The sequence below is a fragment of the Cupressus sempervirens genome, chromosome 7 (genome assembly GCF_028749045.1).
Source record: "Cupressus sempervirens isolate cs-2001-9-10 chromosome 7, ASM2874904v1, whole genome shotgun sequence".
In the NCBI taxonomy this organism is placed as follows: Eukaryota; Viridiplantae; Streptophyta; class Pinopsida; order Cupressales; family Cupressaceae; genus Cupressus; species Cupressus sempervirens.
This window is the reverse complement of record NC_143124.1, coordinates 770,964,714-770,989,389: the sequence shown is the minus strand read 5'-3', so window position 1 is coordinate 770,989,389 and position 24,676 is coordinate 770,964,714. Positions and strand designations below refer to the sequence as shown.

The following is a 24,676-nucleotide window of genomic DNA, read 5'->3' as shown; positions in this document are numbered from 1 at the left end:
TTTTTTTTCCTGTTTGTTTTCTTTCCTTGGCACCATTTGGTGCTCTTGCTGCTATCGGTCTTGTATCTTGTATGCTTTTCAGTCCCATAGACCCTTGTGGTGTCTTGTTTGACATTAATAAACTTATCTTATCTAATCGTATTTGTGATTGCAATAGATAACATATCTACCTCCTCAGAAACTCCACTTTCTCCCCAAGAGTGAAGAGCATATCTCTACCTAATAAGATGGATTTATTGAATATGTAATCTGTTGATGCTGCAACTCCATTCTTAGAATTGTATGCAAAAAAAGAAACTCTCTTCTTAAGAAGTTGGATCTGTATTGTAAAGCCTATAGAAGCAAAATTCCCTCAGTAAATCCATCCTTCTAGGATGAAATGTCCCCTAAACTAGTATTCTACATACATCTTCCAATGGGAAGGGCCCAACAATCACGTCATGTATCTAGGAATACCAATTGTAATTGGCTCCTACCTAAATGATATGTCGATGGGGAATAAAGGGAAAATGGAACATGCAATATCTATCATTGGTTGAAAGACACTAGCACTCTTGCAAGGATGCTCAACTAAGAATTGGAACTCCAAAAGGATTAAAGATATCAAAGACATTCTTCATGAGGGAAGATCAAGTGTTGGACCATGCCCACTCATTAATTTAATCTTCCTTCGACTAGTTGGAGGACATTCTTGATGCTTAAACGGGCTTGTTCCCTTCTCTATGTGTAAATCATGCTATAATAACCCTAACAAATTCAAACTCTTCCAATGGCCAAATGGTTCTTTTCTCCTTAAACTGTGTAGTAAATCAATTTATAAACATCTTAAAAAGAATGATGATTTTTTTTGTTTTCTCAATAAGATTTGGAATGTCGATTGTACTAATAATAAATGACAGTTTGTATTTGAGTCCCTATGACAACAATAAAGAACCAAAGAATAAGTGTTTCAGATGGGTCTTGATTCTTCAAAGACTACAATGATCCCTAATATATACTAATATATGTGTATCTGTAGAAAACCTGAATCTATTTGGTGTGAACTTCAAAGATACATCAAAAGGACACCATGATTGATAAACTAGGGTCACTTGTACAGAATTGAATACTCCTGACATGAATACAGAAGAAAGATTGATGGAGAGAACAAAAAAGAGTGTGGAACATAAAATAATGGAAAACTAAACCAGTTCATTGCAGTTCAACATGTTGAACTAGACAAAGTCGCTACTGAGTTGGAAGATAGATTCGATGAGATTATTCAATTATTCCAACATCTATGTGATGTATTTCATTTCACACAGGGTATTCTAGAGAAGTTGAAAAGCATTGATGAGGATTTGAAGAACAGTGCTGCAAAATTATTCAAGGAACCTTGGTCATTCCAGGTTCACCATCAGAAGATTAAGCACTTTATGGGTGTACAACTAGAGCTGAGGAGAGAAGAGGATATGATTAGAGCAGATATTTATGCATCAAGTAGGCTATGGCTTAAGTGCAGTAACCCTCTGATCATACCATTTCCAACAGATTTCGCAAGAAAGAGTTGGGATCAAAACTAAACTTCCAGAGCTTCACATAGAACCTATAGAAACTTGTGTCATGCTCTCTTGTGCAGAAATAGGATAGGCCAATGTTAAAACCATGAACTATATGTTCTTACAGTTTATGTAATCCTATGGTGGGAATTTGCATCACATCAGTGCTGCCTCTACAAGTTGAAGGACCAATGTTCATAACAAGGCAATAATGAGAGAAAACGTATTTTCTTGCTAGAATAATAAAACAAACATGAAATCAGAACAGTTGGAATAGACAATATGATTTCCTGTCAGGAAGAATCCATGTATGTCAAAGACTCTCTCCTCTTACAGTCAGTACTACTCTTACATTTGGTCATTCAGCAGCTATCAATTAATCAAATCCGGAAGACAATCAGAGAGTTTCTATGGTCTGATGGAAAAGAAAAAATGAAGCAAGCAGTCAAATGGATCTGGTGCTGTATAGAGAAGACTGGAGGAGACTTTAAGACTAAGATTATTAAAATGGATTGCCCTGGCTGACAAATGGATCGTTGAAGGCTTGGAAGGGAATGAATCCTGGAAGGTTTTAGTGAGAAATAATATACAGGAAGCTGTTCCAAAACAAGCTAGATCATGGAAACAACTTCCCTTCTGTGACATTTTGTTCAACAAATTCTCTGTATCCCTGCAGGTTCTAATGTTTTCAAGAGTTTACAGATAACATGGTACATCAGGGGCAGGATCCACAATTCTGAGGCTCTAGATCTTGTCAATAATGAGGTTCACCTTTCTGGGTCTATTAGGTGGAATTATAGAACGCAAAAACAACTTGTTTTGCTTCAAGGCTGTTCAGCTAGGTCTTGGTTCAAACAAGGCATTAAAAGTTTTAGTAATGTCCTAAGCAATAGTCTGTTGAGATCTTGGCCTTCTCTTTGCACTGATTTTGAACTTCCTTCTTTCAATTTGGATAACTTATACCACCATAAGAGGAGCTTACACTATGCTTAAATTCCTTGTGCTATATGAACCTAATACTAATATTCGAGTCTTCCAAGTGGATAGATGGCTCAGATCAGTGTATATAAAACCTTGAATGAAACCGATTGCATCGATGACCTTAATAGTAGCTGGAATCTAAATTTTCTAACAAGCTGTCGTCTAATATTATCAAGTTTCTATGGTTTAACCTTGTTGAACCTTAAAAAGCATGCTTCAGGTGGCCTCTAATTCTGCAAAGATTACCTTGTAATATGGTCTCTTTAGTTTGGAATTTCGATATTTGCAATATCTGTAAGAAACATGAATCTATTAAGCATATATGCTTTGAATTTTTATGCTAAAGTCGTTTGGAATCTCGTATTCTGAATTGCAGGGATGGGGTGATAAAGGAAAAAACTAAAATTAATTGGAAAAAATTCTGTGGTTTTGTAAACCATTTGGATAAAGCAAGTAATTTGTTTTGGTTTATTTATCAACAAAAATATTATGGAAAAATCTGGAAACATATGAATGAGTAAAGGTTCCAAGGTACAAAATGAGCACTCACTGAGTCTACTTGCAGACATGTTTACAATGTTGGACTTTTCAGAGTTTCTATGCAGGTAACTATGACTCTGGAGGTGTCCAAGGATAACTTTGTCAAATTATAAGAGAATGGTAAAGTAGAAGTCAATGGAGCAGAGATCAAATATGCAATGCACTAGCCATTTAACAAGTCAGACAACATACCCTTTCTGAAGAGATACCTGTACTTCCAAATGATACACCACAAAATATGCCCAGTCCTCACATTGGGGAATGACTTGGGGTTTCAAAATGTTCATGAAAATGAAGGTGAAGACCTCACACTAGGGTTATGAGATTTAATGATTAGTCACTCCATATCTATTCGAAGACAGTTATTAGTCACTCCATATCTATTCGAGTATAATTCAGTTTTTGCATTCACTGTCAAGACACAGTGCACAGTGCATTTCAGTATATAAGTTGTAGTTCATAGAACTCTATTCATTGAATTTTGCCCTCACTGTCATATGACCCTGTGAGGGATATATCAGGACAGAGTAATTTCTGAGACTTGAGCATTTTGGGTTTGACTAACTTCAATTAATACAAAAAAAAAAAAACATTCATCCAAATTTGTGACGGAAACCTCTATCCTTACACTAACACAAAAAGCAAAAAGTTGAGTATCACAGAATATAAAATAATCTGACGAGTCCTTATAAAAGTTCAAATAATAGCAATTAAATTTTTTTCTCTGCTGAACATTATTAAGTGTATACAAAATATTGACATGATTTCGAGAGGCAATTAATCTTGGACCCGGTTAGCATGGAAAATGCACACAGCATATGCATCATGGACTAAGCTTTCAATAGACCAAAAATCAGATGACAGTACCAATTTCTACATGGTAAACAGATAATAATATCCATGCAATCTCAATTTTGTGCAAGGAATCCTTACATAAAATGTGCAACAACCATCTACAAGGGAGAATCGCTAAGTTTCTCAGCAACAAATGTTCCATTCATCTTAAGGTAAACCGAATCATCACTGCTAAGAATCAAGCTGGTTGGTAAAGTAGAAGCTGCAGTCCACAACTCCATCACTCTACGTGTAGAATAATTTTCATGCACTCATAAACAAAGTAACTAAGTGCAGCAGAAGGTAATACCTACAATATTCAAACAGAGAATTAGTAAAAGAGTCTAGAACACAGGTGAACTCATGATTGTCAAAATATGAAATAACATTTAAAAACCAGAAAAATACATAAATCAAGCAAAACAAGAACAGGCCATTAAGCATTCAAGCCAACCATAGAGAGAAGATAATGACCAGTACAACCCAGCAATCAAATATAAAACCAATTAATTAGCAACGTTTATGTAAGTAATGTCCAATGTTCCCTGCTAGTGTCCAATGAATTGCCAGAAAATATTTATCAATAAGTTATGAACTTAAGATCAAAGCTTCAGAAGAAATTAAATAGTCTAAAATCCATTGGCCAAATTACCCCAACCTCATTTTTTTCATAAAAACGGACAAGCATTAGTTCTCCTTTGTCTTTGATAATAAGAAATTAGTTTAATAAAAATAACTATCAAAGCATACTGCGTATGAAAACATAGAATTTCAGATCGACTCAAACATGTAAAATTGATTGTTAAACAAAAGAAAAATAAAAAGTAAAAAACAAACCTGAAGCATGCTTGGAATAAGGCCTGCATAAAGAGCACTGACACCACCTTGCTGAACAATCTTTGCACATGTTGCCAATGCATTCATTCTTGTTGCAGGAACTTGCATCTGAAGATGCCTACGAACAACTTCAAATGGGTATGTTGCAGCTTCTGCACATGCACCGGCAATGGCACCGTATAATAAGGTCCGGAGTGGACCCAATTCTAGTTGATCCAAAGCATTTGATTCTTCATTTCCTTCAGCTTCTATGAACCGAAGCCTTGCCTTGCCTTCTGGTGAGTGAAGGAAAGATGATTTTAATATGTCGTATACACCATAGAAGACTGCACCTGAAGGTGCCATGCTTACAATAGCCGGTAACAAACCCTTATACAAGGAAAAGAAACCCTCTCTCTGGATCATATGTTGGCACACTCCAATAACACCTCCTAGTGCTTCACCACCCGGAGCAACCATTCTTGTGCGGATCTGAAGACAAGAACATAACAAAATCCTTATATATATAAAATATGATAGGCCAATGCATATATCCATATTGAAAGTGTTGGTCTCATGGAGTACAAATTTACAATAGATATTGGAATCAGTTATCTTGATACAGAGAGTCAGAATTCAAAGTTTTGGTCAAAAATACTTTGAACTTTTTTTGCTAGTGGTGAATAAAACATTGAATGATTGAAGCATAGCTCACTGTTTGTTAGTTCTTTGAATCTAAGGCATAGTCTCCAAACTATCAAGCAATAGACAACTATAAGATTGAATATGGCATGTAGAAGCTTTAGCATGGGTAAAATTGTAATGCCCCTATCTAAATTACCATTTTAAATTCCTTATATTCCCATGGGAAGGTGTTGCTCACTGGTCATATGCTACAGATATTAATAAGCAATCCTGGGTCCCTTGCTAACTCATATTAACATCTAAAAGATGGTACATAACAACTAAATGGTACCTTGTGTTCATACAAAAACATGCAGTTCCTGTTTCAGAAATAGTAAAAGACTTAATTATATTTAATTTAAACAGATTGAAGACGAGATCTGGTCATCTAAACCCTCAACAGTGTGGGAGGGCGGCAAATGAAGGGTTATGTCTATCAAAGCAAAAGGATATATAATAAGGTGAATCAAGGACAAGAAAGGTAATCCAGAATAATATATTTTATTTCTCATTTGTTAAGTATGAAGTAAAAATCCAATAATCTTGAGGATGAAATTCCTCCAACGTAAGAAATTCAGTGGCAAAAACCCTTAATTCTCTATATTTTTAAATTTTCTCTATTGTTATATAACCGTCCCCATTTGTCATCTCCCCCCTCCAAAATTGGCAAAAATTTTGGCCGCCCTGGAAACCTATCCCGCTGTCCCCTGCCGTCCCCATCCTGGAAACTTGGGGGAACATAGTATAAAAATCACACATTTATTAGGGTTATAGACCAGTGAGAAATATTTTTTCATACTGTTAACTATTAAGTTAACAGAGAATGCTATTTTCACTGGGATTTTTCCTAGAATGGGTTTCTACAGCAAGTAAATAATTCTATTATTCTGTGTGTGCCATTGCATCAAAGCTTCTGTTGAATTGCTTCTCTTATAAAGTTTGTAAGTATTATTTTCCCTTCACTGTGAACATAGAGTAAACTCAAGCAACTCAAGCCAACTGCATGCCCCTCGATCTTTGTGCCTTGGTAGGCAGCCTAGGGATATTTGATTAACCACATATGTACAACGTTTAATATTATGGTCCCCTAGATGCCTCAAACTGAACTTGTTAAACCAGGCATAGCACTTCAATGCAACATTTCAATCCATATTTAAGTAAACTTTGCTCTAGCATAAGCATGAACCTACATTCTGATACTGAAATTATTGCACTCGACTGAAAGTGTGTGCTTGGTATCTAACTCATGTAGACAATAAAAAATTTCCAACACCTTCAACCGATATTTTGATTAATCTAATGTTTCCACTAATTAGTTAAATAATCTTACTACTTAATTAATCTAAAGTTTCAAAAATTATTTAATTGTTTAATTACTAATTAGCAATTTACATCTAGATAATTAAAAATAATTCTATATCATTACTTAAATAAATAATTCTTGACATTATTTAATTAAAAATCTATTTTCAAATCTTTAGTCAAATTTACCCATACAAACCACTTGGAGGTCTAGCCAAGAGAATACTAGATTAGGGTATCTAGAACGAGGACATAGTGAAAGGAACCTAATGGTGCCTTGATTTTAGAGTCTCCACTTATGCTTTTATATATATGTTCCTCTACAGATACTACATGCTTTAACCATTGTTAGTGGTAAAAATATGTTTGAAGGTTCTTTCACGAATTCCTTGAGTGATACATATTGTTGTAGACATGTGAAACTGAGCATTTTTCCTCTTGCAAATCACCCAAACTGACAATCTCTTCTTAAATTATCAACACCCCCACTTGCCTTATCTCTCTGAGAAAATCCCTCATTGACCCCTATATCTCTTTGCATATATCCACCCTAGCACTCTTTATGTCTCCCATCAATATGTGTGGGTTCACAGGCACCAGTTCTCTGTAAGAGGTAGGACATCAGTGTAGGCATCAGCTCCCCTGAACAGAAACACTACCAGCCACAAAATCCTATATAACTGCAGGAAACAGGCACGCACATGAATTTTCTGCAACCATCATTCGCTCATGTCTAGTGCTCACCGCGGGCAGGGCACACACAGACGGCATAAAGACGAAGATGATGAATCTTTATACGATGAAAAGCCAGACACCAATATCAACAGAACTGTTTCCAAGGAGTAGCGGACAACATCCATTTGTAAGCATTGATCGGGGTACAGTTAGTCATAATTTACTCTCAATGAAGCCTATGGATAGATAATGGCAAGTCTGTAACAAAGGCAACACAACCTACATGACATAGCAAGAGTTGTTTCTGATATGGAGAAACCATCGCGAGTGTTATCTTACATGCGCACAGAGTGCAAAGCTACACTGTGAAAGGAGATCATGACAGAATGTTCAGCAATAGTTAAGGAAAATTACTCAGAGAAGGGTCCCCAATGAGAGATCCATACAATTCCAATGCATTTCTGCAATCAAAACCCATTTTGTTTGATCTTCAGAGGACCAAAAGACTTACAGCAATCATAAAATATTAAAGTGATGTTCATCGGCAATGTTTTGAAGTAATGCGATTAAGATGAGTAAAATTATCACTTAATAAAGTATATTATAAAAGGTTGAAGAGTTTGTAAAGATACGATTAATTAATTAGGTGTAATATCTATTTAAGAGAAATGTAACTTTTCATTTGTAAAGACATAATAAAGAAGATATAAATAAGGTCAGAAGTCGAAGAAGTAACAAGAAATATTCGATAAGAAGAAGCTAAAAGGAGATGCATTTATTTGTAAGGAGGAATGAAAAATATTGAAGTGTGATTTTAATATGAACTAATAAATATTATATTTTAACAATGGAAAAGATCTTTATTTGTTTCTATTCAAGGCAAAGAGAATAAATTACAATTTTGATTCATCCTTTGTGATAAATAAGGTGATTATTAAATTATTTCCGACAAACCTTGTGCATTGAATTTCTCGTAGCATTCTTTGTTTGATAAAGAGGGAATAGTGTGAAATATATAAAGTTTATGCATCTCTATCTAATTGGATTTCCACCGAAGAAGCTAAGTTCCTTTTCCTTTTGGACTAACATTGAATTGCATAAAAGAGTTATGTTTTGCATTTAGAGTATAGGAGTAATTGATAATATTTTAATATATATTGTCTCATAAAGTTGTACATAATAATCTCTATTGTGGTTGACTCTATTGCCTGAACAAACAAGGCATTAGTCTTTCAAGTCACTGAAACAATTATTAGAATTGTTGTTGGAGTTAACAATTCTTTCCTATATCTCCTCCTTACATGCATCAACTCAGTTATTATATAAACATTCAATCATATCAAAGCATTCATTTTATTTTATTTTGGTCAAGTTCTAAGATTTTGCCAACCTAAAGAATTTATAAAGTCTAAATTTGCTTTAGAAAAGCTTTGAACTGGGTGGTCAGGTTTGAGGTGAAGGTCTACCCGCCTACGTGTAGCGAAGCCTAAAGTGCAAGGGAATTTGGATTATTCCCATTCGTTTGCCAAAACTGATTGAGTTATCTTATTAGAGAATTGGCAAAGCTCTTGGATTTCCAATCTGTGGTTTTGGGAACCAACAGATTGGCAACTCTATTGGGGAGAGTTGCTCACAATAAATATTGTTAAGTTACCCAAAATTTCAAATTTCGCTGATCAGAATCAGAAAAAAATTGTATCAGTTTGTTTGAAAGTATACTCTACTAGAAGTGAGAATCCAAAGATCAACAAATCAATACATTCCTCAAGAGAGGTGGGGACCCTATTCAATAAGATTTCAGTTGGTAGCTATGCCGAGGGAGAAGACTCGAAAGTAAATGGTAGATAGTTTTATTGCAAAAGTATAAATCATTTCAAAGAAAACCTTTTATTCCAAATGGCATTAGGCCATTGGATCTCAAAACATTTGATTATAATCCTAACAAATGGTTTTCGAAGCTTTCACAAGTTGTACCAAAGTTCTATGGAGAATGGGATGAATCAACACTTCAACATTTAGATGTGTTTTATACATTCGTAGAAGATTATGAGATTTGTGCAGAGGATCAGGGGATGAAGCTATTTGTCAGGACACTAAAAGACAATGCGAGACAAACATATGAATCATTACCTACACAAAGTATCTCATCTTGGAAAGAATTTGAACAATGGTTCTTATATAAATTTCATGATGCAAGAGAGGAAGATAACATGTGTTATGAATAGTACGAAGAGGAAAGCTGCAACATGGAAGAAGATCTGGACATGTCTCTACTTGATGCCTTTTTCAGTTTGGAGAGATTTGAAGGGACTCTTCAGCACATCTGTTCATGAGAATGGCAAACATTTATGATGAGATTCCATCAGAAATAATGCCTCCATACGTGGAATTTCTAAAGAAAAACTTAGAGTTGGGAATCTTGCTAGTTGATCCTTATTTGAAGATCCTCTTTCAGATATTAGAATAAGATGAAGGAGACGAAGAAAAATATACTGAAGTGAGACAAGAACACAATAATGTTCCAGATTCAAATATAGAATAAATTTTGGACCAAGTTGAAGAAGAACCCACCCATGACAAGACTTGTATGACAGCAACTACCGGTGAATGTAGAAATGAGGAAGGGCGCTGTCTGAACATGGAAGAAATTTCAAATTTGTTGGATATGGAATATCAAAACCTGTTGAGAAGAATGGTCCAAAATTTTCTCACAATGGTAAACAAGTAAACGGATTAACATATATTCAAGTGGCACTAGATGAAGGAGATAATAACTTTCAGGAATCAAATAGTGAAGATAAAATAGAACTGCATATGGTATATGAACAGGAGAAGTTTCAGCAGATAATGCTGATGAAGATATCAATCTTGCTGATCAAGAAGATGATGATTCTCAAAAGGATATGTCTAGTATACAATTTGCTCATATCTTGTATGATAGAACACCTGATGGTCCAGATAAAAGCTCTCATGAAGGTATGCCATAATTCTTTATGTTTCTGAATCCATTGTTTGAAAAGGAAGCAAACAACGATGTGCATGAGTTCTCTATGTTCTTGAATCCATTATTTGAAGAAGATTTTCTATGCAATCAAGTCCATCAGCATCATGATGAAGGTAGCAGACCTGGTGATAGTTTTGAAGATGGGTATTCCGAAGGTGAGACAAGCATTACTTCATCCTTGTATCAAACATGTGAAGATGAGATGGAATCGGCCAGGCATGATGAGGAGAATATGTTGAGGAATACTTATGAAATTTTTCCGAGTGTTCTATCTAATCAGATTCTTGATAAAATCATAGAAGTGAAGTAATATCTCCTGAAAATGAGCTATCTTCGAATTCTTCTTGTGACGAAAGACATCTTGAGTATGGAACAAATTGTGTATAAGCAGACATCCAAGCAAAGAAAGCTGATCTAGATGTTGAGATGACTAATCAAATGCATGGGGATCCTCCATTCAGCAAAGACCACCATGAACCTAATGACTTCTCAAAGGCAAAACATAAGTCAGATACTAAAGACTGCATTGATAAAGAAAAACCATTTAGTATTTTCATAAGGATGATGTTCCTAATATAAGATTGAAATATGGGCAACCAACTAAGGAGATGAAGGAAAAGCACATGCTATGTAATGGTCATTTTTAGAATTTTGTTAATGAATCTAATTATACTAAGGAACACTATAATACCATAACTAGAGGGAACAGGTTGTTACATGAGTAGAACCACGTGTTTGGTAGAGAAAAGGATTAGTGTTCACTTTTGGGGGAGCCTGGGGCCACCCAATTTAATTTTGCATCAAGCTGAGTATGGACACTTGGTTTGCTCCTCCAAAGGTCGCCGAAATCACATTATGCCCACAAGGGGCATATGTCCCCAATAAGAGCCACTAATGGAGCCTTGATTTTAGAGTCTCCACTTATGCTTTTATATAGATGTTGCTCTAGAGATATTACATGCTTTAACTGTTGTTAGTGGTAAAAATTATGTTTGAAGGTTGTTTCACGAATTCCTTGAGTGATACATATTGTTGTAGACATTGGAGATGAACATTTTCCCTCTTGCAAATCACCCAAACCAACAATCTCGTCTTAAATTATCAATACCCCCACTTGCTTTATCTCTCTGAGCAACTCCCTTATATGTCCCTCATTGACCCCTATATCTATTTGCATATATCCACCCTGGCACTCTTATGTCTCCCACGAAACCATCAATGTGTGTGGGCTCATAGCCACCAGTTCTCTGTAATAGGTAGGACATCAGAGTAGGCGAAAGCTCCCTTGAACAACAACACAAACAACCACAAAATCCTATATAACTGCAGTAAACAGGTAGGTATATGAATTTTCTGCAACCATCATTCGCCCATGTCTAGTGTTCATTGCAGGCCAGGCACACACAGATAGCAAGAACAAGAAGATGAAGAATCTTTATACGATGAAAAGCCAAACACCAAATTCAAAAGAACCGCTTCCAAGGAGTAGCGGTAACATCCATTTGTAAGCATTGATTGTGGTAAAATTAGTCATAATTTGCACTCAAGGAAGCCTATGGATAAATAATGGCAAGTTTGTAACACAAAGACAACACAACCTACACGATATAGAAATAGTTGTTTTTGATATGGAGAAACCATCGTGAGTGTAATCTTACATGCACACAAGGTGCAAAGCTACACTGTTGAAGGATATCACGACAAAAGGTTCATAAAATATTAAAGTGATATCCATCGGCAATGTTTTAAAGTAATGCAATTATGATGAGTAAAATTCTCACTTAATAAAGTATATTAAAAAAGGTTGTAGAGTTTGTAAAGATACGATTAATTAATTAGGTGTAATATCTATTTAAGAGAAATGTGACTTTTCATTTAAGATATAAATAAGGTTTGAAGTTGGAGAAGAAGTAACAAGACATATTCGATTAGAAGGTAAAGGGAGATGCATTTATTTCTAAGGAGGAATGTAAAATATTAAAGCGTCACTTTAATATGAATTAATAAATATTATATTTTAATGATGGAAAAGATCTTAATTTGTTTCTATTCAAGGCAAAGAGAATAAATTACAATTTTGATTCATCCTTTGTGATTGATAAGGCGATTATTGAATTATTTCCGACAAACCTTATGCACTGGTTTTTTCGTAGCATTCTTTGTTTGATAAACAAGTAGTAGTGTGAAATATATAAAGTTGTTGCGTCTCTGTCTAATTGGACTTAACACCAAAGAAGCTAAATTCCTTTTCGACTAACACTAAATTGCAAATAAGAGTTATCTTCTACATTTAGAGTACATGAGTAATTGATGATATTTTAATAGATATTGTCTCATAAAGTTGTACATAATAATCTCTATTGTGGTTGACTCTGATGGAGCCCAAAATTCTAGTCTCCATTTTTTTATCTTGAAGACTATTATACACTGAATTGGGCATGTGAATGAGATATCAAATCAACCCTGACCTGCATCTATTACATGAAATCGCAATTAAAAGTTCACATCGGCAAGGTAAGATGACAGAGGCTCCCATGCAATGCTATCACTGCAATCTGACAATAATTTCTAGAAAATATATTGAGCATTGAAAGACACAACAAGAAAGAAATGCACGGCAATATCATTTTGTCATAAAGGAATGACACCAAGGCATATTCTTCGATCAAAATAACAGATGGAAAAAACTATTTGAAGCATGTATTTTTCAAGAGACTAAGAGCATATGGTCCAAGAGTACGAGCAAGTCAAATCTTTACCTAGGTGGAGCTCGGAGGGATCTAAATCATTGATCCTCAATCGTGTATCTAAATCTTTGGTGATTTTTGATGTCTAATTTTCCCTTTGATTTTGTTGCAAGGATACATGCGAAAGAATGGTGGAATAGTCATTGTATCTCCTTAAAATTGTGAAAGCGTCAATTTTTTTGAGTCTGAGGATGATTATCACATTGAAGCATCAATACTATCTACAGTACGGTGAACTAAATACTCACAATGGAAGAAGCATTTTTGAAGCCAAAACATATATCCTCATCCGTCTGTACCTAGATGATCGAAGAACTGTTTGGTGGAGACAAAATGATAGTAGCCATCCGAGTTTCAAAAGACACGACCGGTGCCATCTCATGAACTAACAAGAGTTACCGCTATCATGTTCCAAAATCAATATTTAGTCTTCGAAAATCCGGCACTCATGCAGTTTTTGTGTTGAGATAATCAAATTCTCTATCGGAAACCTTAGTCTATGGACGTGCACAATCAAAGATGAACTCGAGAAAATTAGGGAGATGGAGATTCAAATATATTTATACTTTTAAACAAACCTTTAAAAATTAATCCTAATCACTGTTGAGGGTTAAAGAGGCATTAGATCATCCAAATAGCGGTTATTTTCATTAAAAAGTTATATCATTTGTTAGGAAAAGGTGTGGTGCTTGAAAAAGCAACCGATGTCCCTAGCTGCTTTATAAATATGAGATGCAAAGCAAACAATGGAGAGACAATTTATATTCATATTAAAAAATTTACATATCTTATGCATAATTTGATATATTATATTTTTTCATTGGTAAAGAAATAAGCGATTGAACAAAGCTCGTGGATTTGAATTATTGGGTGAATTTTATGTGGTCCAGATAGATTCACAGTAGATAGATCATCTGTAAGGAGTGTCTTTATTGTGATTTTATTTCCGGCATAATTATTTATTTTAAATTTTGGAGTTGAAATATTATTGTGTCCTTTATAATTATTTTGTAAATTCTATAAATGTTTTAATGCTCAGACAAGTGGACTGGGTTATTATTGCATTTTAAACTTGATAAACATAAATATTGTGAAATATTTAATTATTTCCGTATTTATGTCTAGTTTGTCTCCATATCACAGGAGTTAAATGCATCTTAGACTAGTTTTAAATTGCGTTCATATAATTGATCTGATTTGTCTGAATTGTTAAAATTGTTTATAGTTTAAGTACATTGATCTTTATAAAGTTGAATGTTTCAACTTATAATGTTGACTCTATTTGCCCATTTAATTAAGTACTTATCTTTATATTACTCTTGGTTCATAATCCATATGTTGGCAATTGTTTCATTTTTTTCTTTGAGGAATTAATATATTCATTTGTTGCATTAATCTATAAGTATTCTTTATTTAAAACATTATCACAATTATACAATTATTTACTTTTGTTATTAATTCATAATTTTCAAGTTTGAAGTTTTCGATCCATTTTGGAAACTTTCAACGCATTCACATTCTAATGAATCTGCTATAAGTGTCTTGGACCTAAATGTTTCGTTCAGGATTAGGTACACCTGCCTTGGTTTTGCGGAGCTAGAGTGAAGGGGATTTGGATTGCATTGATCAATCCCGTCAAGTTGGCCATTACCGGTTGGATATCCCAGCATCGAGCGGGCAAGGCTTGTAGGATTCCAATCTGCGGTTTGGGAACCAACAGACTCTATTGCCCGAATAAACAAGGCACCAATCTTTCAAGTCATTGAAACAATTATGGATTCATCGTTGAAGCTAACAATTCTTTCCTATACCTCCTCCTTACAAGCATCAACTCAGTTATTATATAAACATTTAATCATATCAAAGCAATCATTTAATTCTATTTTGATCAAGTTCTAATATTTTGCCAACCTAAAGAATTATAAAATCTAAATTCTCTATAGAAAAGCTTTGAACCAAGTAGTCAAGTTTGAGAAAAGGTTTACCCACCTACGTGTAGAAAAGCCTAAAGTGCAAGGAAATTTGGATTATTCGTGTTCGTTGGCCAAAACTGATTGAGCAATCCTATTAAAGAATTGGCAAAGCTCTTGGATTTCCAATCTGTGGATTTTGGAACCAACAAAACCTCCCTTACATTCATGAACAATTTTGGAAGTTGAACTCATAAAGTGATGAAGATTCTGCTGATTGGAAATGGGAATGATAACACAATTCTACTTTAAATTAATCATAATTGTCAATCTTAGCTTTGCATTTGTGAGCTTTATATTAATCTATTGTCATACCATTTATCCTAAAAACTATATTCCTTTTTAGGTCAACTTGTCAAAGTAACTTTTTGCTCATGCTTCTCTAAATTTAATTTTCAAAAAATGACAAATTTATCAACTTTCCTTCTTTCCAATTTCAAAAAAGGAAAAAAAAATCTTTTATTTGTTTTAACTTTTTCTTCATTTTTAAAGTAACCATTTTGGCAACTTATCTTCTTTTTTCCAATTCAAAATGGAAATGTGTGCACATTTGAAAATCAGAAACTATCTTTTTCCTCAATGATGAAAGCTGCCATTTCATTTTTTTTATTTTTTAAAACTTTTTATTGATTTTTAAATTAGTCATTTTGGCAACTTATCTTCTTTTCTCAAATTCAAAATGGAAAGGTGTGCACATTTGAAAATCAGAAATTCTCTTATTCCTAAACGATGAAAGCTGCCATTCTCGATTACTCCAATCTTCATCTTCTCATCTTGTACCATTAGTCGTTCTCATATCCAGGCCTACAATCTTTGCATCATAAGTATCTCAGTATCTTCAAATTCTTGGGTAAATTACTGGAGCTTTAGACTCAAATCTGAGAGCAAAATAGTTTAGAGACTTGCAAAGAAGATCAAAAGCAATGGAGAGAAGCAATCTTGATGCATGACAGGTTTAGTTTATTTGTTTTTCATTTTAATTGCAGCATTCAATTATTACTCCATTGTTACAATTGTATTAATGTGTATTTGAGGGTTTATTTGTAGTTCATTTGCTGACAATCCATGTTTCCATTTTCTTGTTCAACATTTTGGTGAACCTGACGTGAATCTAATGTTTATTGCAGTGGATTTTATAAGTTCTCTTGTAAATTTCTTCAAATCAGCGCTCTTCTTTCATCTTAAAAAAAAATAAAAGCAGAATTTTGCAGAAGGTTTTAGAGTCTGTTATCTCAGTCTTACCTTTCCAGATCATTTTCCACTTTTTATTTGATTGAGAATTGAAAAAGTTACCATAGTTTTAATTCTTCTGTTGACCTTTTAAAAACTGTAGAGTTCTTCCTTTCCAAAAAAACAATTTACACAGGATTTCGCAAAACAGTTTCTGGATCTATCAGATCTCAATCTTAGCTGTCTAGATCATTTATAGTTTTCAAAACTCCACGATTTTTAAGAAATCTAACTGTTTACTATTGCTGTTAAAGTTGATCAATTGAAAGATATACAAGCATTTGATTTTTGAAACTAACATTTGATCTACGTTTTTTGCCTTTTGGTGACTAATTAAATCGGCACAGCTTGTTCTTCATTTGGAGAAGACCAAATTTAAAACTACTAACATATCTTTGCAGGTTGGCAATTACTGGGAGAAGACTTGATCTTGAACTACAAATGTGTTTGTAGGACACTGTAAAAAACGACTTTGTTATAAAACCTCATGTGTTTGCAATTTATTACATTACAAAACATTTTGCTTCCAAGGTTAAAGAACATTGATTGAAATGCTTTGAGCACATGTACATTTTGTTTATCCCACATTATTGCATGTGTATCCTCTCCCCTTGCATGTTTGTGTGATCTTGGGTGTAAGAGAAACACATAATGGCTTTTTTTTCTTTTAGTAAGTGTAATGACCCTACTAGTACTGTTATCAAAATTTGTGGTGTGGCTGCTCAAACAAATTGACTTAGTGTCTCCAGAAAGTGGTGATCCAAGAACATTATTTTTGCATTGATATATAATTTCTATTACAACTGCTGATAGAAAATACTAACCGGAATGCAGAATTAAATGAAGTAACTCCTAACTCCTTAGGATGACATCCTAACATGCAGAAATAATGTGATATAAGAAACCTGGGATTGGTGTACCAGACCACGATTTAAGTGATGGGAGTGTGCCACGGTTGGAGAAATATCCACGCCTGCTACTATCGACTCAGTCCACCGTCTATGCCGCCCCCACAATGTTCTCCACCATGGTTCCAGTAATCCACACACTAGCTCCACCCGAGCATACCCTGTCCTGCAGAAGCCTCAGAGCTGGGAATACGTGGAGTTCTCGGCCGCTGGGCAAGAAACACGAGATTGTGATCACCAACCTCCCTGCAGTATCTCTTCTGTTCAGCCTATGTGGTCATACCCGTTATTAATTATAATCAAATGCGATCCAAACTAATCATGCCCAATAAGACATGTTTGATATTAACTTGAACAACACTTGATATATATATTGATGGCAATACAGTTTGGAGCCTGATCCCTGATTGGAGATAACAAATGTTATAATATCAACATTGAAGCAACCCAATATGAATCGGCAATAGTAGTAAGAGAAGCCCGATCTGAATCATGACTATGTAACTTGTATACATATATATAATCATGTGTACGTACATAGATATATATATACACCAATTTATATACAACATAACAGATTCAGATACTCAGTATTACTTTGACTGATGCTAAACTTCAACACTCCCTTCTTTAGCAAAGAAATAATAAAGAATTCAGATATTAGAATACCTACAGATAACACATTATTTGACACTACCAATCTAAAAAATAGAGACTTGTCAAATAATTTAAATCACCATGCTATGAACACTATCATAGCATATACTATGATCTCTAATTGTCCGAAACAATATCTAGAGTAATCATAATGCATTTGTTATTCATGACTTCTGGCATGTCCGGAACAAACTATCATAATAACAAGCCTATCATTTGTAAGATCGTCACATTACAAAGATTACCTTCTGAATATAGGTCTCTAAAAGATCGTCATCTTTCATTACATATCTGATGCAACTATTCAACTTAGAAGCATAAACACACATAAATTGAAACTTAAGTTCAATATTCAAAAATTACAATTTGATCATATCAAATTTACCTTTGAAATATTCCAATTTAACATTGGCAAGAGGTTTAGTAAGAATATATGTTGTTTGCTCATCAATCTTGATATACCATATCTCTGATCAAAAAGCTGAATGTATATCTCTAATATACATTGCATATGTCACTTTATGTATTTGAACTTTGGAAATGTATCACTCTCCCTCTGATTCCTCACTATGGGATTCTCATTCCACTTTATCTCTTTGTTCAACAACTTAAAATGTAAGATTTTCATCCTTTTCATACTTAACTTCTGCTAGGGCTGCTTGAATTTTCTCCCGTTCTAGACAGAACTGTGACCGAATTTGTCACATTTGAAGCATTGTACTTTGAACCAATCTCTTTTCCTGTATGATTTGGTAAATTCCTTGTTGTTTTGATGAATTCCCTTTCTTTTTTCTTTATTATTGGTATTGGCTTGAAGAGCTTGAAATTCTCCCTTTTGATTTGAAATGATTCCTCTCGTAATTAATCTTGACTCTTCTTGAGTGCATTTGTTTTTGAGGAGTTCAAACTTAGGAAGATCTGGTTGAGAACTTAGTCCACGAATAAATGTCTCCCAAGACAGTGGTAGTCCTTTTAGGGCTATAATGCTAAGTTCTTTGTCATCTACTTCATTTCCAATGGTCGCAAGTTGATATTTTAATTCTAAGATTCTTAGGAAATAGGACGTAACAGTTTCTCCATTATTCATCTTGACCTATAGTAAATCTTGCTTCAATGTTAGCAATTTGCTAGTACTATTAATTTCAAAGGTGTTCTTATAGTGGAGAACATCTCAAATGTTGTAGAAAGACTAGAAATAGAAGGGAGAATATGATTTTAACATAGTTTATAATAATTTTCATGGCCTTATTGTTGTGCCTTTTCCATGTTGTTTTGTCTGGATCATTCTCAGGAATAGCTTTGTTTGATTCTACATAATCTTCTAATTCCATTTCTCTTAGAACTATCATGACTCGAATTTTCCATGAAGAAAAGTGTAATGCCGCCACCAATCTATCCTCTAACCTTACGTGGTTGACCATTTTGATTTTGAAAAAATGGTAAAGTTTGAAATTTTATCTATATTAGTTTTGAATAAATTTTCTTATCAGAATGGCTCTGATACCATGTTAGTTTACAGGATCTCTGATAGAAAGAATATTAGATTATATTAGACTTTACCTACTTCTTATTGTTAGTGTGTAGCAGGTGTGTACCTTCAGATGGTGTTCAATGCTGCAATGTTCTTTGTCTAGAATGCTAAGTGTTGATGAGAATGTATTTAACTATCTACAATATTACTCTATCGATACTGGGACTGCAAGTATGTTGTGTATTAATATTGCCTTGTCCACCAATGAGAGTTAATACTTATACAAGGTGAAGGGCCATGTCCCCATAGGGGCATGACTCTACATGGCCAAAGGCCACGTACGGTCATGATCCTACATGGTCATATCCATTAGTAATTATAATCAAACGGCGATCCAAACTAATCATGCCCAATAAGGCATGTTCGATATTAACTCGAACAACACTTAATATATATCGATGGCAATATAGTTTGGAGCCTGATCCTTGATCAGAGATAACAAATGTTATAATATCAATATTGAAGCAACCTGATATGAATCGGCAACAGTAGTAAGAGAAGCCTGATCTAAATCATGACTATGTAACTTGTATATATATATATATATATACCAATTTATATACAACATAACAAATTCAGATACTCAGTATTACTTTGATTGATGCTAAACTTCAACACCAACCTTATCTTTCCTTTGACACAAATTGTATTAGCACCCTAGGTTCGAGTAATGTCTCTCATGACAATGTTGGGGGCTCCCCTTTCAGCTAAAACAATTTTGCAGCCAAATTCTAAGGATCACAAGCTTCTTCTATGGTGGGCTTGGGGTGTCACAAGAAGAATGTCTCCAAAATTCAAAAATGTTTGTATGCAAGTTGCCATATTGTTGGGGAAATCTTAGGTTGCAAAAATGAGTGGTGCTTGGAGGGATCAACCCTCAAACAAGTTATATGGTCTGAATATTAAATCCAAAGGTTTGGGGAGAACAAACTTCCACATGTGCAAGCCTTTAAACACACTGTGGAGTCCTAGGTGTTCCTCTAATTTGTATTTTCATGTCAACTTGGGAGAGGATATATTAATGGAGGTAGTTGAGAATATTGATTATTTTTCAAATCATGGTTTGAATGGGAGATTATGTGGATTTTGGTTGAGCACGGTAGTGCTCCACTAGTGCGTTTCAAACACTTTGGGTTCCATTTAAGATATTGTTGTGCACGAGGCATTATGCTGTCATCTTTAGCAATAGTAAGGACTATTGTGTGGTTCTCTGTGACAATGAGCAAGAATGTAAACAACACTTGCTAATGTTGAAGCCATGGGATCCTTTTAACCCAAGCATTGAATCCTTCTATGCTATTTCTCTTTCAATAAGGCTTTTAGAAATTCGCTCGGAAAATTCCTAGGAGTTGATGAGGGATCTAAGAATTTCTTCCATACCATCTATGTCGTAGTTTTCTTGAGATTGACTCCAACAAATATTTGCTTGCGGAAATTTCTCTCAACACTAAAAGTAGTTGTTGGACTTAGTCTTTTGAATATGAAGGTGTTCCCTACTTGTTGGACATGTTCCCAAAATTTCTCCTCAACATTGGACGTGTTGCTTGCCGATGTGCTAAACGGAAGAAAGACGATCATGCTTTGTGGTGCAAAGGTATCTTCATTCACTATTACTCAATAGAAAAAGAAAATTTGGATCAAGTTAGTGAGACTCTCTTCACCATTACTCAATCTAGAATAGGTTGTTGATACCATCATTGGTCCTCCTATATGAAAAGGGGATGTCTACACAAGGAGTCGCCAAGTCATGCTCCACAAACTTCGTGGACAATGGGTGGTACCCCTGTTAAAGCGGAAGGCAATGATTAGGGAGTAATTGATCCTTCAAAGGAGCTAACCCAAGCAATTTGAAGGTTCAAATAGTAGGACTTCATTCAATCCTAAAATGTAATGTCCCCATTTTAGCAGTTGACCAAGTGTGTGCGCGTTAGCCTTGTTCTACATGGTCCCGAGGGCTAACGAAGGGTTTAATGGGATCCTGGAGTGTTTTGGCCTAGTCATTTCTAGTTTGGGCCAAAACGAAGTTGATTTACTCAGTTTCAGGTATACTTACTATTTTTAATAAGTCGGTAGGACACAGTGCAGGTCAATTTTGGTGATTGGATTTGATACTCCTCGGTGAGAGCTTTCCGATGAGCTATCACTCGCATTATTCGGAGTCCGATTGCTAATACATTTTAATCCCTGAAGTTTTATTAAAGTAACGTCTAATTTAATTGTAAGATATTAAAATGTTACTTTAATATTTATTTTATGGGGATGTGTACCCAAGGGAGACATAAGGGGTATTTTAATATATGTTTTATATATTACACATCTTTTATCCCACATTGCCCATATGAGTTGAGTGGACCCTTGGAAATAGAATAAAAGGAAGCATTTGTGGCTTCATTAGACAGGTTGAATATGAAAAGAAATTGGTGTGTGAGTTGCAGCTCCGTTCTTGGCATTTGAGGACGTTTATCCTCTCTTGTAACATTCTAGACATCATTCCCTTGGGGTTTGGCCTTTGGAATTCTTTGTTATCGGCTTCATTATCAGGCAGTTTAGTTGCATTTCCAGCTACAGGCAGATTTGGTATTTTGCTCATATCTTCTTCACTACTTGTCCGACGCTTATGTCGCTTTGAGGGAATGATATAACGAAGGTAGTGGACTGATTGAAGGACAAAGTATTGTAGCAGCACTGTTCATGCGGCACTGTTCATGCGGCACTATTCACGCAACACTATTCACGCGACACTGTAGTAGCAAGTTCGAAAGCATGGGCTGGAGTATTATGTCAATAATGCTGAAGTAATTAGTGAGTTGATAAATCTGCCATGTATTTGGTTTTATGAATTCTGAAAATAACATTTGATTGGCGGCAATTCATTTCCACTTTGCATATTATTGTAGTTTCTCTCTTGTTTATATTGTATGATACCAATTCCATGCACAAAACACAACAAACAAATAAACGTTTGATTTCCGGAGTTATAAGGGGTTTAAAACATTAAACGGAGAAATAAGAGGTTGAATGCAAACTGTTTGACATAATTCCTTTCAGCAATTTGGTTTAGTTTTTTGGGACATTCCTGGGTGCCCATTACATAAAAAGCAAGCACAACACACACCATGGTATTTTATGGTTTCTCCTAATACTAAGAGGGTCAACATTAATGTTGTGTAACTATCTATAGTAGGTGTTGTCGAGGATAATTCTAGATCTTCACTACCTTAAGGTAGAAAAATAACTTCAAGGAAAGAAGAGAGATAACTAGTGAAACCCAAGAAGATACTTGGACAAAAGTGCATAGTAGAAGGAAGAAAAATGTGTCAAGATTCAACATGAAGCTTTGTTCCACATACCAAATGCGAAACAAAAGTGTAAGTTATTTCTTTGGTGGATAGGGGAGGTAGTAATGTTGTGCCTTGCCCATACAAGCAACAATAAGAGTCAGTACTATATTTGTTTATCTATCATATTGATGAAGTTTTCTAATGGGCTACGGTGGCTTTCAACAAGGAGAAGTAAAACCTAGGGATGGGTACTTAGAGTACTCAAGTAACCCCATCTTTGCCACTTTGCAACGACGCCACCATTGGGACGCGTTCGAAAAGGGGGGACGCCCAGATGTCACCAAGACTTCCAATAGTCCTTTGACCATCCTAGGGATGTTAGGGTGTCCCCTATTGATGATATACATCAAAGTCATAGAAAGTGTTTTTTTAATAATTTATTTGACTTTTTCCTATTTGGTTATATTTGAACCCTCTAATATCATGTGTCCCATTTTGGTCCCTCTAAGCCTACATATGCCCATCTTACATTTGGATTTCACATTGTTTGCTAGAGTTGAGAGAAAAGAGTATAAAGAAGTGCAAAGAGTGATTGCAAATGAAAGAGGAGCAAGAAGATCAAGAGGACGCCCAGATGTCCCCAGGACTTCCAATGTCCTTTGACCATCCTAGGGATGTCAGGGCGTCTCCTATTGATGGTATACGTCAAAGTCATAGAAAGTGTTTTTTTAATAATTTATTTGACTTTTTCCTAATTGGTTATATTTGATAAGGGACGCCCAGATGTCCCCAAGACTTCCAATAGTCCTTCGACCATCCTAGGGATGTCAGGGCGTCCCCTATCAATGGTATACGTCAAAGTCATATAAAATGTTTTTTAATAATTTATTTGACTTTTTCCTAATTGGTTATATTTGAACCCTATAATATCATGTGTCCCATTTTGGGCCCCCTAAGCCTACATATGCCCATCTTACATTTGGATTTCACACTGTTTGCTAGAGTTGAGAGAAAAGAGTATAAAGAAGTGCAAAGAGTGATTTGCAAGTGAAAGAGGAGCAAAAAGATCAAGAGGAAGAAGAATTCTTTTTGTTTTATTTTCTGAATTTTTTTTAAAATTAGATGTTGAATGCATTGTTGTTTACAAATTATTTTTCATTGTTTCTTGTTGAAAGTATTTTTGTTTTTTGAAATTTCTTGTGTTTTAAATGTTCAATTTGTAACTTGTTCAATGTTTTTATTATTTGAATTTCTATATTACGATGAAACTTTAAACAAGTTTCTTAACAAATCAATTTTTTTAAATTACTAATTAGGCGGATTTTTTTCATTTTGTGAAATGCATTGTAATAATCGTTTGTCATAGTCAAGAACATAGTGGAGATGATGTGAAAATTAAATTTGAGAGTGCACGTCTATCAAAGTATGAGCTTGAGCATGAGGCAAGTGACCATAGGACTTATCCAAAAGCCCAATCTAGTTATGTTGAAATAGAACTGGCTTCTATAGATTGCCCCTCTCAGATTTTGGCACCATTTGCTAGGCGTCCGAGTCTCCTCTCAAACAATTTGCAATAAGTGTATCAGCCCCAAAGCCTACAACTGGTGGCACAAGAAAATGGAAATGCAATTTTTGTGGTGCAGAATGGTTTGGAACATCACTAGAGTTAATTCACACTTTCTCTTTTGGACAAGGTATGGTGTGAGTGTTGAAATTAGCTAAGACCGGATTCTAGCATATTAAATTTAATGTTTCCTTCGGCAATTAAAATTAAAATTATATTGTGATAATTTGACCACCTCCTATAATTGCTTTGGGCCCTAATTGAGCTTGTTGGGTGCTCAAGGCAATTGTAACTTGTAATTTTATATTTGTATTTTGGTGGCAAAATACAAAAGGGGCGTCCTAGGATCTCAGTGCTTGTAATTGGTATATAAACAAGGCATTGTGTTGCCTTTCATCATTAACTCAATCAACC

General features: G+C 34.8%; 1 protein-coding gene across 1 annotated transcript in view; it reads right to left on the bottom strand.

Annotated features, from left to right (window-relative positions):
* Positions 1-3,745: 3,745 nt before the first annotated feature.
* LOC149549593 (putative mitochondrial adenine nucleotide transporter BTL3) overlaps positions 3,746-24,676 on the bottom strand; it is an 80,567-nt gene continuing 59,636 nt past the window's right edge. The window contains exons 3-4 of the mRNA XM_089792916.1: positions 4,731-5,201; positions 3,746-4,203 (exon numbers count right to left, since the gene is read on the bottom strand). Of these exons, the coding sequence (XP_089649042.1) occupies positions 4,135-4,203; positions 4,731-5,201 (540 nt within the window). The 3' untranslated portion in view covers positions 3,746-4,134. The remainder of the gene's footprint in view (positions 4,204-4,730; positions 5,202-24,676) is intronic.